The following is a 19,047-nucleotide window of genomic DNA, read 5'->3' on the forward strand; positions in this document are numbered from 1 at the left end:
TGCGTTTAGAAACAGAAGATTGGGCCCTTATAGTTTATATCAAAGTAATTCTAAAACTATAGTTCAGCCTTGAGCATCCACAGAATCCGAACATCGTGTTTGGATTGTATCCCGATACTAGAAGAAGAGTTTCGCTTACAGTACTATGTATCATATGGTAAATCAATGTCTTCTCGACACGTTAGACATCTCTGAAGTGATCTTTGTCTCCACATTGTACTCCAGGCTGGACTGTTGCCTGCCAGGCTCTTTGTAAGTGTTTGGCTCTAAATGCCACGTCGGCTACACCCCATCAAACTGTCCTAATCCAGCTCTTTCCTCCGCTTTTATTACCGCTGGAGCTAAGCTAACATAAAACGTACAACAGACCCCCGCCTCGGGCCCCTGTATTCCCATTCCACACACCCCATAAGTCAGTCACAGATAATTAAATACAAGTTATTTACACTGCTGTTCCCTCCTCTGGCACTTTTATCATTTCTCACACTGTCGTTTTTTTCTCTTTCTTTCTTTTTTTCAGCAGTGCATGACTGCACACACACAAAGCCAGACCCCTCAACATTTGGCTGACGACGCTAAAGGCCCCAACGAAGGTAATAACTGGAAACTGTGTTGAATGAGCTATATCAATGTCAACGGCCCTCATTAAAGGATCATTTGAAACTCTCTTCAAGGCATCAGTCCCGCTTGCACATCTGAAGACTCTCCCAAAGACAAATGAGCACATGAGGGTTCTCCGGTTTCCAGGTTGGTAAGATTTTAGTGTCCAAATCTTAGTATTATATTTGTTTTGGAAGAGAGCGATTGGAAACATGAAAGTGGTCATGAATCACTGGTTTTTTGGGGTCCAGCTCAGTCTTTCTGTAAAAGCTGTTAGTCATGGCTGATTCTGTGTAGGAAAACAAGTCATCAGGTCAGCAGCAACTGTTCTTATTTTAATTTAGTTAACCAAGAAGGAAAGAATAGCTATTGACAGGTTTTCATAAGACTCATTTGGAGCGGATGGTTTGAAGACCTCTGGAAACTGGACTATTGCACTCTTTCTGAGGGTTTTATTTTAATAAAGTGCACTTAACGGGAAAGAGACTTGAATGAAGGAAGGAGAAATGAGGAAGATTCTTGGATTAAAGTCGAAACTTGTTTTAATCTAAACCTAGTTCAGATGAATACCTACACACCTTTTGCCATGATGTTCTTTGACAACTGAGAGCTCACACAAAGAAGAACTGCGCTCGATCAGAGATGCAAAAGCTAAAAAACACTTCTGGAAAACTATGAACTCAGAACCTCTTGACTTTGAGGCGACAGAGCCATAAAGCCACATGTTTGTTTTGACACTTTTCCAAGTTATTTCCTTCCCAGTAGATTTTAAATGGAACTAGAAACATCATGAGGCCACCTTTTCCCGAAAAGACCCAGACTGTGTTAAAGTTGGGACAGTTGTGGTCAGTTTATGGCCCACGTCACACTGACGTCACACGCTGAACTCGAGGCTCACTGTTAAAGACAGACATGACACACCACATGACAGCAGTGAAGACGTTTATTTTCTTATTGTTGGCTACCAGAGCTTAAAAACGATCAGTGAACAGTGCTTTTATTCACATGGACATATAAAAGGCCTGGAAAAGGTAAAGGAAAGGTCTAGTTCTAGTGTTATCTATTTCTAAAGAAACAGATATTTTGGCAAATGTTAGGCTATATACAGTACCAGTCAAAAGTTAGTTTTATAAGTAAGTCAGTCAGTAAGTGCTTTGTCATTTTTTTCAACGAAATTGCGTTCAGGTGTTGGGTTAGTCCACTGTGGGCCAGCCTGACCAGCATGTTAAAGAGGGGGTATTATGCTTTTGTCAATCACACAGCACCAGTCTATAGCACACTACAATGATGACCAAACCTTCTGTTGGTCTGTAAATGCAGTAAATTAAAATAACTGCCTTGTATAAAGTTGCTCTCTTAAAAATGGCTGCAGCAAATGTCTTGAAATAGGCCTCTGTCTCTTTAAGAACCTCTGACCCTTTCCGACACGCCCCCTCCACACGCTGTCTGTGGCATCAGTGGGGAGGGGGTTCTGCTGAGGAGCAGTGGTTGGTTACTCGGCTGGTGACGAAAGCTCGGAGGCGTCTCCAGGAGGTGGGGGCGTTCCTAGGAGGACTCAGGCAAACCTATCCCTAAAATGGCTGCCATCAGAGTTTTTACAGATTACTCAAAAATACATGAATGTGCCAAGGCAACACTTCAGGCATGTTTTTAATGAGGGAATGACATAATAACATGATGTAAAGCTTGAAAAAGTCTATTTTGCATAACACCCCCCCTTTAACTATAAGTCACAGTGCCTCAGGTCCTCTTCGTGTTTATCATGATACATGATCTTTGAAGAGCACATGCGCCTACATTTTAGGCCCACTGATGCACTTACTTTTTTCTGTTCTGACCAGCATGTTTTCGGAGGTCGGGTAAACCGAAGTACTGCCTCCAGTGCTCCTCTGAAACGGTGCACCGCCTCCTGGGTTTATCCCTGTTTCAGAGCGTGGTGTCCTGCACTGGTCCCGTCCTCTTCCTCTTACGCAGCTCCCCCCGCCCCACAACAGTTTTTCACCACCTTCTCCTCATTTCTCTCTTTGTTTCCTGTAGCGCCTCTTGTGAATTTGTAGGTCTCAAATGTATTTAGCTCATAAGCAATCTGTTTGTTTACTTTTTGAAAAAAAAAAAAAAATCCTGGATCCTTCGTGGTCGGACTCTGCAGTGAAAAATCCACTGAACCTCACAAAAACACAGCAGATGTTCAAAATTATCCAGTACAACAATGTGAAACACACACACTTCACAGTCTGTTAAACAATTTCAGATGACGACCTTCTTTCGTCTACATTTTGACACTTTGCTGTGTGTTACTAAGAGTCAATTTCTTCACCAATATCTTTACTTATCTTAGCGTAAGTCAAAACAAAGCCATTGACATCCTCATCCTACATTCCCTCCTTTGATACTTCATTACCACATCCAGCAGCCGACATGTAAAATCTACCTCCATCACCGAGTGAAACCGCCCACGGAGCTGCGGGCCCTGTCCATGCTGAGCCGCCCCCTTTAACGGGAAAAGTTTGTCTCTTTAAACGCTCTCCTGACAGGAAACAGCCATCAGTCACCGACACGCCGAAACAGCTGTTCGGGGCCACTTCAAGGGCCCAGATGAAAGAGGCGCTCCCCGGGTCCCTTCATCCATTCTCTGGTTGCCTTTGTGCGCCTGCTCCCGGGGCCCGCCTCCCGCTTTGGTCTGCTTTTAGAGACATACCCCCTGTAGCTGCCCGCATGTATACAGCCCCTCCCACGCCGCACTATACCACCACTCAGGACCATGACTTTGGGATGAGCACTTGGACGAGCTTGAGTCAGAGCTTCTTTCTCAAAACCAAAGGGGAGGTTCCACATCAGAGCTAATTTTTCCCATGTTATGAGCTATTATACAGTTAAACAGTTTGCTCTGAGCTCACTAAACCGCTGCCCTGTGACGATAAAACAGAATTATCTTTAATGTAATTTAATGTAATCTTGTAATCTTTCAGCTATAGTTAAGAAGTGCTAGAAATGTTGGAATATGTGTTGATTTTGAGCAGATGGACTGTCTTATTGTCAATGGAACAAGCATGCTTTTACTACCTTTGACTTTTTGTCTTTAGTCTTATTTTAATGCTTGTTCCGTTGGCAATCTTATTTCAAGACTGTCCAAACCTACTCAAAAGCAGCATGAATTGTTTTAATTCAAGCACTCTTCAAGCAATCAACCCCAGTGTGTTCCCCTTATTCAAAATCTGTTTCTAACCCATTTGTAGTGAAAGGTAAGTTTACTTGGTGCCAGGCCAATTCAAGATGGGGCAAGCAAGTTTCCCCACAGTTGTCCAAGCTCAAACAATACATTTTAGCAAATCTACTGTAAGGAACTGACCGTCTCCTTTTAGTATTTTGCGGCAACTTTGACAGGAGTTTAGATCCTATTCGGGTTGGTGCCTAATCCTGCATTACAGGAACAATTACAGTATGTGTAACTTCTGGCTCTTTTGCATGCTGATGTCTTCGGAGTGTTGTACATTTAGCAACTAAGTTTTCCCCAGGTCTGTGATCCTCAAACCTTTCATAACCACCAGGCCTAGATCAAGATCAAATCAGGACTAAACCAGGTCCAAAAATGATCTCGAATAGGCCGATATCCGACTCAACTAACCTGACCAGCATGTTTTTGGAGGTATGGGAAGCCGTAGCACCTGGAAGAAACCTGGCTGGCTGCCTTCAGTCTCCTCTGATCCTCTGAAACGATGCCACGCCTCCTGGGTGTGTCCCTGTTTCAGAGCGTGGTGTCCTGCACTGATCAGCTCCACCTCCTCCTTCCTCCTGCGCAGCTCCCTCCGCTCCACAGCGGTCTTTCACCATCTTCTGGGAAGAGCTTATCAGTTAATCTATTTTATTTTCCAGTGAACGTCCATTAGCCAGAACAATAGAAGGGATAGAAGGCATGTGTGGCTTAGTCTTGCCCGGATACCTCCTTGTTTGTCCCATTTTTGTTTTTCCTGTAGCTCCTCTTATGACGCCTCCACTGTGCTGCAGGTGTGGGGGGGCTCTTGGTGCCTCTTCTAAACTAGGAGCAAATCATATTTAAATCTTAAACCAGGAAAAAAATGTAAACGCATTTCTAAAGCATAAGTGAAAGGATATCTCATTGCAGATGACCCACAGTACCACTCGAAGAAGCCAAAGTACGTCTTGGACATGCCATTGTTTTTTGAACCAGTGACAGTCCAATTTTAGACATTGTTTTCGCACAGGGATGTCCAAATCGTTTGCATTGAGGGCCACAGATCTATGGTCAGTGCGGCGCAAACTTCGACTGAGTGTGTTTACAGTAGCAGAGTTTTAACCTGTGCCTCACACCTTATTTTAAGCTTGGAATCTTAGCCCAGCGTCAAGAAAAGGTTGGTTTTCAAGTTATAATTGTGTAGAATCATGGCACACATCACCTCTCGTGATGTGTGCCAATTCAACAGGAAAAAAACAAGGCCGCATTTCACCCCCGGGCCGCACTTTGGGCACCACTGTTTTAGCATGACTGAAAATCGTGTTTGGTAAACCAAGGCAAATCTATTTATGAATCTGAAACATTTACAAAACAACCATTTTAAGGAAGAAATGTCATAAATCTACATGAATCAAGCGATTAAATCTAAAGTTTGGGCAGGTTTGGGTCTAGTCTTAGATAAAATGAAACCTCTTATTGACCATTGGAAGAAGTATTTATAAATGTAAAAGTGAATTTGTCTGAATTCAAGTGCTTTATATCTTATATTTGCCTTGAACTCAATTTGACTCAAATTAAACACAAAGTACCTTCATCCAAGCAATTCTAAGTCATGTATCTCATTCATCAGTGTAAGGGCTAAATCCAGACTTTTTACAGGCTGAACATTCTTCCTACGTCACAACTGCAACGTAACGCTGTAGTTTCACACTTAAACGGCCTGGTGCTTGTTTTCCCACTTCATTTAGTCCACTTTAACAAACCCATAAAACCCCCTACTGTCCCTTTAACCAGTGCCCCTTGTAAAAAAAACTCAACTCCAGATCCGCTTCAGCCCTGACGCTGAGGAGCCAGTTGTTACTCGTCAGCTGTTTACGCGTCTGGAGCGGAGGCGCGGACAGACACGGTTAAACAAATACGCCACCACTGTACACTACTTAGCTCCGGTGGCTTTTTTTTTTTGTGTGCAGCGCTGCATTGTGGGATATCTCGGGTCATTGAAGCGTGAGTGGCGGCATGTGGGCGTTGAGTGATCCATGGGCCTAATGGTGACAGCTCGAACAGAGGGAGCGCTGAGTGAGGCCGGACAAACTTCATTCTCTGGAAATGACAGGCCGCCATTACGAGCACGGAGCGCCCGGGAGGTGCAGGCGATAAGAGGGGGAGAAATGTCAAACAAGAGCAAAGGCAGCAATCAGAGGAGGTGTACAGGAGACAAAACACGGTGTTATGTACCGAATATGGTTGATTCAAAGTGATGAAGCAACAGTGATGTAAATATTACACAGTGAGGGTGAAACAGCTACAACTAGTTATTATTTTGGTAGACGACTTCGCAAATATCTATTTATCTCTTTTCTTTTGACAAGTTAGATTATTTCTAGGTCCGCTTTGAGGTTTTATATCAAATCTAAAGGGGCGATGTATTTTGCAAAATCAAGCTTTTGACCATGTTCTCCCATGTTCTCCCAAAAACAAACCTGGAGTTGTGTTTCGAGCCGCTATAGCGCAAATGTGAGTCACCGTTGGATCGTCACCGGTGGACGTCTCAGAGAAATGCTTTGCTCGACTCTCGCTAAGCTCAATCTTTCCATCGCGGAGCAAAAACACAATCATGGGAACTTTATTTTTTTGTAGTATTTATTGAAACAACTGCACAGTGAATTAGAGCAACAGGAAGGAGGTGGGAGGTGCTTATGGGCTTATTTTGTTAAAGGAATAGGCCGCCGTTTTTACATACTGAGATATGTTCTTACCTTAGCTTTGACGAGTTCTTTAGGACCTGCATAATAATACCAGGAGTAGTTCGAAATCCGCGCAGTAATCTTCACTTTACTGTGCGGATGCCAAATTACCCCTGGTATTATTACGCCTTACAATATAGTTCCCCCTTTTATCCGCTTAGAAAATCCACATTGTTTAATTTTGTGTAATTATACTTTGTAATGGAACACTTCACGTAACCATATTTAATATGGGAAAACGTGGAGAGCTTGGTAGCTTCTATCTTGACCTGTTTTGGAGCTATAGAGGAGAGAGGGAGAGGCTAAATGCTAACGCCGTCTGCGCTGTGTTTACGTGACTGAAGGCACGGGGGAAGATCAGACAGGTCCTAAAGAACTCGTCAAAGCTAAGGTAAGAACATATCTCAGTGCGTAAAAGTGGCTTATTCCTTTAAGATAGTGATAAAGATGTGTTTGAAATGATCACCAAACAGTGAAGCCAGTTACGAGTTACTCCAATCTGACTACTTTTCTCAGTAACGAGTAATCTAACGCGAACTGGTAATCAGATTAAAACTACTTATCAAAGTCTCTGTGAGTTTCTATTTTTGTCATTGTCCTTTGTAAAATGATATATTTCTTTCTTCTTTCGTTTCTGGGAGAGACATAGCGTATGCAAGTCACGTTTTCAACATGAGGACAACTCACTTCACAAACGTAGACAACAATGGTGGGAGGAGAGAGATGGACATGAGTCACTATTATGGGTTTGTGTCAGTGTTGATGTTGCTGTTGACATGCACTTGCAATTAAGTGTGTGTTGGTAAAAGCAGTTGTCATTTGTGTGGTGAGGCGGTGGAGGTGATGTCGGCAGCTGCTCAATCCAACTAATAAAGTAACTTGTAATCTAACTTAGTTACTTTTAAAATCAAGTAATCAGTAAAGTTACTTTTTAAAGGAGAAATCAGATATCAATAATCAGATTACTGTGGAAACACTGTTACGAAATACACTGCAATAAGCATAATATCCCCTTCTTTACCCAGGAACAAAAAAGCATGTATAACTTAAGTGTATCAGAGGTCAGGACCAGGAAAGCTGTTGTTCCAGTGGCCAAATCACAAAGTTTACTAATATTGAGGCAAATACAAATATTTAAAGTGATAATCTGTGAGTTTAAATGGTTAATAAATTGAATAGGCTGTGTATGAATTGAATTGAATTGACCGCCTGGGTCTGAAATTTGATTTAACGCAAGTAATATCAAATGTTAATATTTTTTCCCTCCCTTTGCTGATCTCAGACAGTAATCAGAATCCTCGGGCAATCGGTTTGACCAATGAGACAAGCTTTTCCGGTCAGGGCCAATCAGGAGAAAGGGGGAGGGAGCTTAATCGTTTACTTTTCAACGTTTGTTCTTGCTACCCTTATTTTGCAAACTAGGAGTGGCTTTCTGGTCTAATCAGGAGGACAGACTCTTGATCGTTTACTTTCAGATTTCACTCTCACTCACTTTGCAATCTCACAGACTATCACTTTAAGCTGAGAAACTGATAGAAAGTCAAAATATGGACCTAATGAACTGAATCAAATATTAAAGGTTCATTATGTCTTAAGAGTCTTAGATGGAAAACTCTGCTTTTGTCAACAATGCAGTTGATAAATGTCATCTTAGCTTTGTCTTACGGTGTGATCCGGTCGTGTTAAGATGAGAAATGAGAGATTTTAAGAAGAAAGATTTGACCCCACTAATACGTTATCTGTAACACTACTTTATGCCAGCCGCTGTTGAAAGACATTTCCGTATAGGTTGTCTACTGTTAGCCCGGGGATGTTATTACAAAGGGAGGAGGTCAGAATGCGCTGGAAATCCCCATAAAGCAAAGTGTTTTTGTTTTATGGTCAATTTAATTAAGCGTGGCAATGGAGCAAGCGCGGCGGTAGTACAATGCAGTTACAGTTGATAGATTGTTAAGTGGGACACTTGTGCATTTTATTACTGTGAGATATAATGAACACAATGTCTACAGCGATAGATGGATGGATGGATGGATGGATGGATGGATGGATGGATGGATGGATGGATGGATGGATGGATGGATGGATGGATGGATGGATAGATAGATAGATAGATAGATAGATAGATAGATAGATAGATAGATAGATAGATAGATAGATAGATAGATAGATAGATAGATAGATAGATAGATATAAAAAAGAGCTTACATAGACTAATAGATAGATAGATATTGTAAACGTAGACTTATGTGGGAAAAACACTTGCACTTGTTGTGAATGAAGTTTGCGTGCTCACCTCACAATCCACTGCTAACGTTTCTTGTAAAAGACTTCGTTGCCTCTGCTCCTCAAAAGTCTAGTAAAAAAAAAAAAATTAGGTCAATAGCTCCATTAGCTTCCCACAGCTTTAACATAGCCAGATCCGCTGCGATGTTTCTATCCATGTTTACTTCCTCAAACAACAGTGCACTGTGCCCTCTACTGCGCAACACATTAAAATGATGCGCAAAAAAAAAAGAGAGACCTGCAGTCTGCCCCCCCTTTTCAATCATCATCTTAACGTGGTGGAGGGGTTTGATTGCCTGAATGATCCTGTGGGCAACCCTTATGAGAGACCAACAGGCCTGGTTAGAATTGTGAGGCTGTCCTTCCATGGACCCATCACCCACAGGAGGACTCATAAGGGGCTGGTGCAATGTGATTTGGGCAGCTCCCACAGCAACGGACAAGTGGAAGAAGATAGATGGATGGATGGATGGATGGATGGATGGATGGATGGATGGATGGACCTGCAATCTGAACATAGCCTTACAGTCACATTCATCTTTCCTTTGTTTCAGCTCTTCCATTATCACATACTTCCTCTTATTTAATTTAATTTTGGGTGCTAAGAATGGACCCCATTCACAAATTAACAACTTTATTACACTTTACTGGATGCTTGACTCTTCTTATTTCTGGAGAATTACCACCACATTCTTGTACCATTGTAATAGTATTTGTAGCACTTTATCTTCTCATAAAACAGAAATGCCAGTCTGACAGACATTGAAACTGAATCATGTGGATTGGTTTTGGCCTGGACAAATTGAATTAGCATCAGACACTGGTGTAGTTTGGTTTCGGTAATGCAATAGAACCATTAACATACCAAAACGTCCATAGACAGTGGGTTATCATTGTGAATTTTGTGCGTCTGTTTCATTTTTCCACATAGTAGTGAGCAGCAAATATGTTAATCAAATAATGATCTTTACTCCGGATGTCCCCTCATTTATATTATTCCCTGCACCAATCCATTTACAGGAAAATACAGACACAACAGCATTGCACTGTCACTCTATTGTGGGTGGACCCTTTTTACACGGCAATTTGAATCATGAAACTTGAAATGACTTGTCAAACATTTTGTACTTCCATGAAAACTAATCCGTTGAAAAAACACAATGCCTTCCGGTGTTATTGCGGATTTGAATTCGAAGGAGGATAAGTCATGTGTGTCTTTTGTGCTTGGGTGTAATGAAAGCAGTACTGGATAAACAGCTGGCAGACAGAGCAGGAAGCAAAAGCACCTGTCAGTCAAAGTCAAAGCAGACAATGGCAGGTACTTCAGTGTTTAGATTTCACTTCTGAGATGAAATGTCTTAGTCTTGAACCTGACAACAGGGCCCAGTAAACAAGGGACTAAACCAACCAGGTGTAAATCAGTCTTAACTGGGCTTAAACAGGGGCTCAAATCTGACGCGTGGCCCACGTTATAGCTAATAACAACCTGAGTTATCTTATGCATTAGGGCAGTTTTGTAAATGTGAATAAATGACAGTTTTGGTGATACTTCATTGAGAACGGGAGAGTTGAATATTAATATGTTTGTGGTACTAAAAACAATATGGTCATTACAAATACTGTTTACTGAGAAAATTAGGAGCAAACAATGAGTTTTTTCAATGGCGCTTATCTTTTTGTACAGGGTTTCCATGTGGCATTAAAAGTCATCAAATGAATTGCGCCGAAATCAACCTTCAATGCCATTAAAAAGCATAAAACTGTATTCAAACTGGCATTGCATCTATATGTATTAGTAATTTTGTAACTGTATTAGTCCATGGAAAATACCAAAATGTTTTTAGAAAACCATGTTGTTTTGCTAAAAAAGTTGGCAATTTTGTCCAATTCCCTTGTCTTTGTTTGATGAAATGTTGCAAATTAGATCATATAAATTTCATACCGGATCGTATTGTATATTTTCAATACTTGTGTTTGGAGGAATTTTTATCCTGCACTCCTTTGGTTTTCTGTAGCAACTGACATTTTATGACTGTTTAAAAGGCTTTAAAAGGAGTGTTTTTCGATAAATTTTATTCCAATAACAGAAAAATAAAAAATCAAGGATAGCTCCTTTAATATTCACCACAACTGCATCTAAAATCCTGCACTGTCATTCAAAAAGGTGTTACTTCGGGTCAGAAGTGCCGTCATGCACAAGCTTAATATAGAAGCTGCAGTTATGCATAAGACCTGAGGGGGCAGTAGCGAGTATTAAATGACCAACTTGCATCTAGTCACTTTAAGAAATGAAATATATGCTGACCTCAGCATTTATTGTATTAAAATATAGTATTTGGGCATTGTTGTTTGAACTCTTCCCTTGTTATCAATATTAGATTTGAACACGTTAACCGTATATCACAAGACACTGTCCTGTTTATGAAATATTTTGAAAAGGTCTTAAACTTAATGAGGAAATAAGCCCTCCGGTGGAGTTTGCATGTTCTGCACCAGCTAAAGGTACAGGCCAAAATGAGTAGCCCCTTGTTTCCTGAGCTGGAGGATGATTCAAATGCAGATGACACGTTTCCGTTTGCAGAGACAATTTAAGAACACTATTTATAATGTCTGTGCGCGGCCTTGACATACACGCCATAACAGCTTTTCCGTGACATATTGTGGTTGTTAGACGTATAGGCCTAACACGGTCGATGTAATATTTCCATTTAACTTTATTACATGCTGTATGGTATGGGCCTATATTGCACATGCCATGAGTTATGATGCACTCGCTCTTTGATAAAAGGCTCTAAGGGGGTCACTGACACACATGCGCCCACATTCATTACCCGGAGTCTGAGAGAAGGGTGAGGTCTGCGCACGCCCCCTCTGCGTGGCCCCGCCCAGGTGCTCTGCGATTGGTGCGCCGCGTGCCTTTGAAGTCCCTCCCTCTCGCGCTCCGTATGTGTGAGAGCTGGGGCAGTACGCAGTCGCTGCAGAGGGACAGAGCCGCGGACACGAGAGGACTGCGCAACACTCACCTCCGAGGGATATTCTTCACCCCGAGTGGCTTCTTCTTTCGTGTTTTCGCTCTACGCCTCTGGATAACGGATTATCAGGAGAAAAAGAAGGATGGCGTTTTGACCTCTTTAGAGACACTTTGGGTACGAGTCGGAGGACACGCGCTCCCCCTTTTGGATTTATTTCTGTTGAGTTTTGTCGCCATGCACCGCCGCTCGTAGATGCGCTTCAATCCCCGTAGCGCCGTAGCCAGATGAGAGAGCTCCCCTGCGGATCTGAAGCAGCTGACGCGCTTTTACGCAGCCAATCCCAGGAGCGCAGCGCAGAAACAGCGCGGACAGGACCGTGCCTCTCCGCCCCCGCCACTCCGCTCTCTCCCTCGGACCCGTCCCGTCAGGCCAAAAGGCTCCCCATACGGATCGTAAAGATGTTGACGGCGCACAGCGGCCACTTGCTGCACCCGGAGTACCTCCAGCCTCTCACGTCTGCGCCCGTCAGTATAGAAGTGAGTATAAACGCATGTAGTTATATTTTTTATGAGCAGGAATTTGCGGTGGTTTGGATTTTTATGATGATTAATGAGGGAGAAAAGTACGCGCCCTGGCAGTGCTAAAATTTATGGGAGCATATGCGCCATTTTACGCACTGCGATTTCTTGGCAAGTTTGAAACAGCGTTGCCTTTTTGTTACAATTTACACTTAACGCTGCCTTTTTGAGTCAACTTGTAGAAATAACGTTAAGTTTTTTCATTTGTTATGTTTATTTTTCAACAATGAATTTAATTTTCTTTCTAGGGTTCTACTTTATTGTAGCGCGTTAGTTGCGTCGTTTTTAATATAGTTGTACGGCATTGATTGAGACGTTGTTTGTTTTTGTGCTGATACTTGTACAAGTAAACAGCCTGCTCACTCTCCGCTCTGTTTTGTTTCGCTCTCAGCTGGATGCCAAGAAGAGTCCTCTGGCTCTGCTGGCTCAGACCTGCTCTCAAATTGGCAAACCCGACCCTCCGTCGTCATCTAAGTTGTCCTCTCTGTCCTCGGGCAGCCTCGGGGACAAGGAGTCCTCCGGTCGATCTAAGAGCGGAGACCAGCACCAGTCTGGGGAGGACAAGTCCAGCTTCAAGCCTTACGCCAAATCCTCTGGCGAGTCTCGGAAGGACGTCATTGTGACAAAGAGCTCCTCTGATAAGTCCTTCAGGGTCCCAAACGGCAGCTCCAGCGGTGGCTCTGCTTCATGTCCGCCCTTCCCTCCTCACTCCCGCTCCCCCGGCTCCCACTCTCCCCCCCTGCACGCACAGAGACAGAGCCTGTCGCCCTCCGTCCGCTCCCCCCCACGCCCCCTGAGCCAGCACTCAGACCGGACACCCCCCATCTCAGACCAGGCATCTACGGACTCTAGCAACACCAACAGCAGCGGGGCCAAGAAGGACTCAGACGCCTCTAAATCAGGACTGGATGGGGCGCAGTTGGCTAACTCTAGCCATGTTCGGGCCAGTGCTAACTCCAGTAACGCAAGCTCTGCCAGCAGCCCCCGCCCGGAGAGCAAGTCTGAAACCCAGGCCCCCTCTCAGCCTGGACTGGGCTCTGGACACATCGCCCCTGTCTCCCCTTACAAACCGGGACACTCTGTCTTTTCATTACCGCCAGCATCCATGGGCTATCACGGCTCTGTTATAGGGGCCTACGCTGGTTACCCCTCTCAGTTTGTCCCAGGTTTGGACCACACCAAGTCTAGTTTGGGCCTGGGCCTACAGGGAAAGCATCCCAGCTCCAGCCCGCTCACCGGCGCCTCCCCTCCCACTCTGATGCAGGGTTTGTGTCGGGACCCGTACTGCCTCACCTACCCCAACGGCGCTCATTTGGGCGGCAGCAACTGCTCGTCTTGCGTCCACGACCCGTCCTCCATGAAGTCCGGCTTCCCCCTGGTTTACCCCTCGCACCATTTGCACTCGCTCCACTCCGGCGCCCTGTCTTCCAGCAGCACCCCGGGGACCCTCTCCCACCCGCTCTACACGTACGGCTTCATGCTGCCCAACGACCCGCTGCCCCACGCCTGCAACTGGGTGTCCGTGGGCGGGCCGTGCGACAAGCGCTTCGCCACGTCGGAGGAGCTGCTCGCCCACTTGCGCACCCATACGGCCCTGCCCGGGATGGTGGACAGTAAACTGCTCTCGGCCTACCCGTCGTCCGTGTCGTCTTCAGCGTCCTGCCACCTCCACCTGCCCCCTCCCAGCAGCCCGGGCACACTCCCCAGCTCCTTCTCCCTGCGAGGCTCCCCGGGACTCGGCTTGGCCCGGTACCACCCGTACAGCAAGTCCCACCTGCAGGCCCCAGGACTCCACATGCCCTCCATCCCCTCCTCTTCCCCGTACTACTCCCCCTACGCAATTTACTCGCAGAGACTGGGCTCCGCGTCTGCTTTGGGATACCAGTGATGCCCCGATAAGACTGTTTTCTGAGGCCGGGGGTCACGCTCCCGACAGGGGGGAGGTCGGCCTTGTCACGGATGCGGGACAAAGGCGAAAGCGAGAGACTTGGAAAATTAGAACTTGAAAATGACACGCCGTGGCTTTATCACAACAAGTCTTCATTTACTTTTACCGTCTCCCAGAACTGAAAAATCTGTATTTATTTTTCTTTTCTTAAGCGCTTGGTATTCAACTCTGAAGGGATTTCTTTGTCAATTCCGGAGTACAGTTTGATTAGTAAATTACCATTATGCTTACCATGCAAATGAAACCCCTTGCTCCATGATGGATGTGGCTGTGAGGTTTACCGCAATAGAAATCCGTGGCTATTTCCCCCATTCTTCCTCATTTTGTCACCTGCTAAGGCTAACTCTGGAGAGATGCATGTCAACCACAATGCCATTGTTTTTATTTGTATATATGCAAAGATGTAATATTTTTCCAAGCTCATCTTTTTTTGGGTTCGGGTTCAACAAAACAAAATGGTACAAAGACACAAAAAAGTATGTTATAAATGAAATTAATGATGGCTGTGCTATCTGATAAGAACAAATATTATTTTATTAAATAAACGTTACAATTTACAATGCAATTCCCCGTTTCTATCCTCATTGTTTTCTCCATAGGTCTGTTATTACTCGTATGTACAAGTTCAGCTGCGAGGACGAAGCAATTTTATCATTATTTTTGAGTCATTCATTTTGATGGAGCTTAAAGCCGGGTAGTACTCAGGGTATCACTTTATTTTACAGTACCTTGATACATTGTACCTAGCTAAATTTAGTACAGTGTTATGTGCTCTGTAGCAATCTGTTATAGCTTGTACCTATGGGTTAGATACACCATGGAATAACTTGTATTAGTACTTTGTAAGTACATAATGTAATAGGACGTACGACCCTTTGGGCTAGGGCTTAAGGTTAGAGTTATGTTTTATTAGATTATGTATCTACAAACTACAAATACATATTATTCCATCTAACCCACAGGTACAAGTTATCACACATTGTTACAGAGCACATTACATTGGACTAAATGTAGTTAAGTACAATGTATCAAGGATACTGTAAAATAAAGTGATACCGCACACAGTTACGTTAACTCAAGTACATGTATTTAAAGGTGCATTATACAACTTTATATGAGAAATAAAAAGTTGATATTTGTATGGATTTGACCTAGTAGTGACCCAGTGGCTGTATGTGGTCAGCATGGTGCCTTTACTTTCCATCACGGTGGACTCTACAACGCTCTAGGATCAATTTATTTGTAGGTTTTCTGGTGTGAGGCTCCGTCCGCAGAGAAAACCTTCCAAACAATTGATCCTGGTGAGTCCTCGAGACCACTGTGATGGAAAGTACTAGCACCATGCTGACCACTCATACAGCCGCTGGGATACTACAGGGTCAAAATCGCACAAATACTGTCACAAACTTTTTTTTTTTTTTTTTTTTACATAAAAGTCGCATTATGCACCTTTATAGGCCTTATACCCGTTTGTTTAAATTACAAACAATGAAAGGGGAAGTCACAAAGTTAAAGTGTTTTCTTTCCTTACACTTTTGTAGAATCACAATTCTTCACAGGGGCGAGGTTATTAGCACATTTCATAACCTGCAGGGTCACTTTCAGGGTCACTTTCACAGAAATGCTACAAAACTCGTCTCCAAGTTCATGAAGCTTACCCACAAATGTCTGAGTTTACAATATACTAAAGGAGGAGTAGACAGCCAATTTTGTACCATTACTAGTCAACAAATTATGTATACACTGCAAAAAATAAATAACTAGATCAGTTTAAGTGTGTCAGTTTCAGCATAATAATTTAAATTTGACTTGTTTTGACAGGACAAGATTCAGTTGGGCATTTGACCCAGATTATTTCACTTGTTCTGAGATGTTTCTGACTCGTTTCAATACATTTTGTGTTTATTTCAGATACTTTCTTTGCCATTGGGGTACGAACATTGCCTCTTGTCCCATTGGCAGTCTTGCTTTCAAGTGAGATTATCTTAGAACTCGTCTAAGATGTCATCAAATAAGCAAATTAATCTTGGCCTGTTCAGGAAAAACGTCTAAATTAATGAAAACTACTCAAAACAAGATAAATCTTCTCAATTCAAGTCATATAAAGCCATGCTTGAGATTTTTACTTTATAATTGTTTCTTTTTATGTGTGTTTATCAGGGCTGGGCAGTTAATGGAAATCCAGCCTTAATTTTGATGGTATTTACTTTGAGTTTATTAAAATATTCACATTATTTCATGTTTTGTTTCTCATAATTGACATCACTGAAACATGAATCAGCCTTTTAAGCTCAAACAGTTACTCAATTACTCACAGTACTCGAGTAACATGTTCTCCAAGTACTTTTTTTACTCTTACTTGAGTAAAAATCTACTTTCTACTTCTACTTGGGTCAAATGAATTCAAAGTAAAGTTACTCTTACTTGAGTAAATATTTTCTACTCTACCCACATCTGGTCAAAGCCACACTGCGGAGTATTCCAGGTTTTAAGTGTTTCCGACCATGAACATAGACACTGGAAAAAGAATGATCATCTTAAAGGTACATCATGTAACTTTTTATGCGGAAAAAAAAAGTTGATATTTGTGTGTATTTGACCTTGTAGTGACCCAGTGGCCAGCGCAGCATCATTACTTTCGATTACGGTGCTTTCTGCAACGCTCTCGGATCAAATGTTTTGTAGGTTTTCTGGTGAGAGGCTCCGTCAGCAGTAAAAAGCTTCCAAACAACTGATCCTGGAGCGTTTTAGTGACCACCGTAATCGAAAGTAAAGACGCTGTGCTGGCCACTGGGTCACTACAAGGTGAAATACACACAAATATCACCTTTTTTTTTCCCACATGAAAAGCTGCATAATGCACCTTTAAGGAAGGAATGACACAAATTTGCTTGAATTAACCTCTTAAACCCTGCTTTAATTTTCTCTAGTACGACTTTACCCGCATCTGAAATCATCAAAATAGCGCCAAAACACAACAAAACAGGTGACAAAAAGTTTTGAAAAAGTAACAAAACTGTAACAAATAGAAACAAAAAATGCAACAACAAAAAAAGGCCAATAGGCTGTAAACTCCATTCGGGAAGCTTTTAGATTTGGGTAAAGGTGAACTGGAGAAAATGTGCTCGGTTAAGGCAGAGGTTAGGGGATCAAATCTAAAGTTCAAGTACGTTTTGTCGTAGACAGGATGTACATGCCTGTTCCATTGGCAGTAGCACCTTTATCTTATACATTAGTTCGAACCAACTCAAACTCATGCTTCGATCCAAGTAAAACCAAGCATCTCCATGGAGACGAGCTGGTAATGTCCCGCCCCCAGCGAAGCCACAAGTCGAATCTGAGAAACAACTACTTTATAGGTCAACATTGTATTTCAAGAGTGAGTTTATTGTTACGCAGTGTGGCTTTAAGAACAGTATCGACTCCCACAGCAATTGCTTTAGATTGGAGTTTAGACACAAAAGAAGATATTTACCCCAGTGATTTGATGTTACGCTGACAATCCGAGTGTACAGCGCTGCTTTAGATCTTAATTCAGAGAAACAAGGGTGTGCACAATGCAATTTACGGTTGTATCCTCATTGATTTCTTTCCGGAGCTCATATTAATTAACGTTTCCAGCTGAAGAAGATGAATGTGTGCAGCGGCGCGGTTACCCAGGCCCATCCATCATCGTGACTCTGTATATGGGGCGCCGCGCTATATTTCACGGCTCATAGCGGCTGACAGACCCGTCCCTCCGGAGGTTAGCCCGGGTCACGTTAGCCTGTTAGCTCGCCCCTCAGGACCACTATAGTTTCCCTCCGCCTCCATAAAAAACACAACGACAAAACCAGGGTTAATCCAAGACTAAAATGGGACTAACATCGCCAAACTGCTTACAAAAAGAAAAAGAATAATCATTTTAAGGAAGATATGACACCATTTTTTTCCTAATTCAGATTATTTTGTATCATGTCAAGTGCAAAAGACATATTTTTAAATGTAAGAGCGAATTTGTCTGATTTCAATTGAGATTCATGCTTGTTCCACTGGCATTAGCCTTTGTATCTTCTCTTAAAGTCGTTCAAACCGACTCAAATTCAACATAAAAATCTTTATTCCAGCAATTTGAAGTCATTTATCTCATTTAAAGTGGACGTGTCATGCATATGGAGCTTGAAAGTAGTCTGAAAAACCTCATTTTAGAGCCTCAGCTTTGATATTTTAGGTTTTGTAATTTGAAAATATGTCTCTGTAAGAATTAAATAGTTACAGTGAAATGCAGGTGAAAATCTTGGCTGGGGCTCCTCCTGCTGGTAGCTATAGGAATAATTTTCTTTAAAAATTTACTTTAAGCTCTTTACCCCCACCCGAACCAAGCACATCTTCTCCAGTTTGTCATTACCCAAATCTAAAAGCTTCTTGGAAAAAGTAGCGACAACGAACGAGATGAAAACGAGGATGAAAGTGCAACAAAAGCCATAAACTGGATTAAATCATATCTTACCAATAGAATGCAGTGTGTTGTGGTCAACGGTGTCAAATCGCCCTATCGAGAGTGCACAGTGGGAGTACCACAGGGCTCCATTCTAGGACCGGTTCTTTTTTAAACACTAAAAAGACTGTATGTATGATGTTTTCCAAACAAAACAAAAAATACACTATAATTTACATGTATTTCTCAGAGATGTGGCGCCCAAACTGGTACAAGAGTTCAAATACCTTGGAGTAGTTCTTGACTCCGGAT

General features: G+C 42.8%; 1 protein-coding gene across 1 annotated transcript; it reads left to right on the forward strand.

Moving 5' to 3' along the window:
• Positions 1-11,782: 11,782 nt before the first annotated feature.
• znf703 (zinc finger protein 703) lies at positions 11,783-14,877 on the forward strand. The gene is made up of 2 exons (XM_079567885.1): positions 11,783-12,328; positions 12,762-14,877. The coding sequence occupies exons 1-2, from the start codon at positions 12,077-12,079 to the stop codon at positions 14,256-14,258; spliced, it is 1,749 nt and encodes a 582-aa protein (XP_079424011.1). The 5' UTR covers positions 11,783-12,076; the 3' UTR covers positions 14,259-14,877.
• Positions 14,878-19,047: the final 4,170 nt, after the last annotated feature.

Source organism: Gobius niger, assembly GCF_951799975.1.
Source record: "Gobius niger genome assembly, chromosome: 1".
Taxonomy (NCBI): domain Eukaryota; kingdom Metazoa; phylum Chordata; class Actinopteri; order Gobiiformes; family Gobiidae; genus Gobius; species Gobius niger.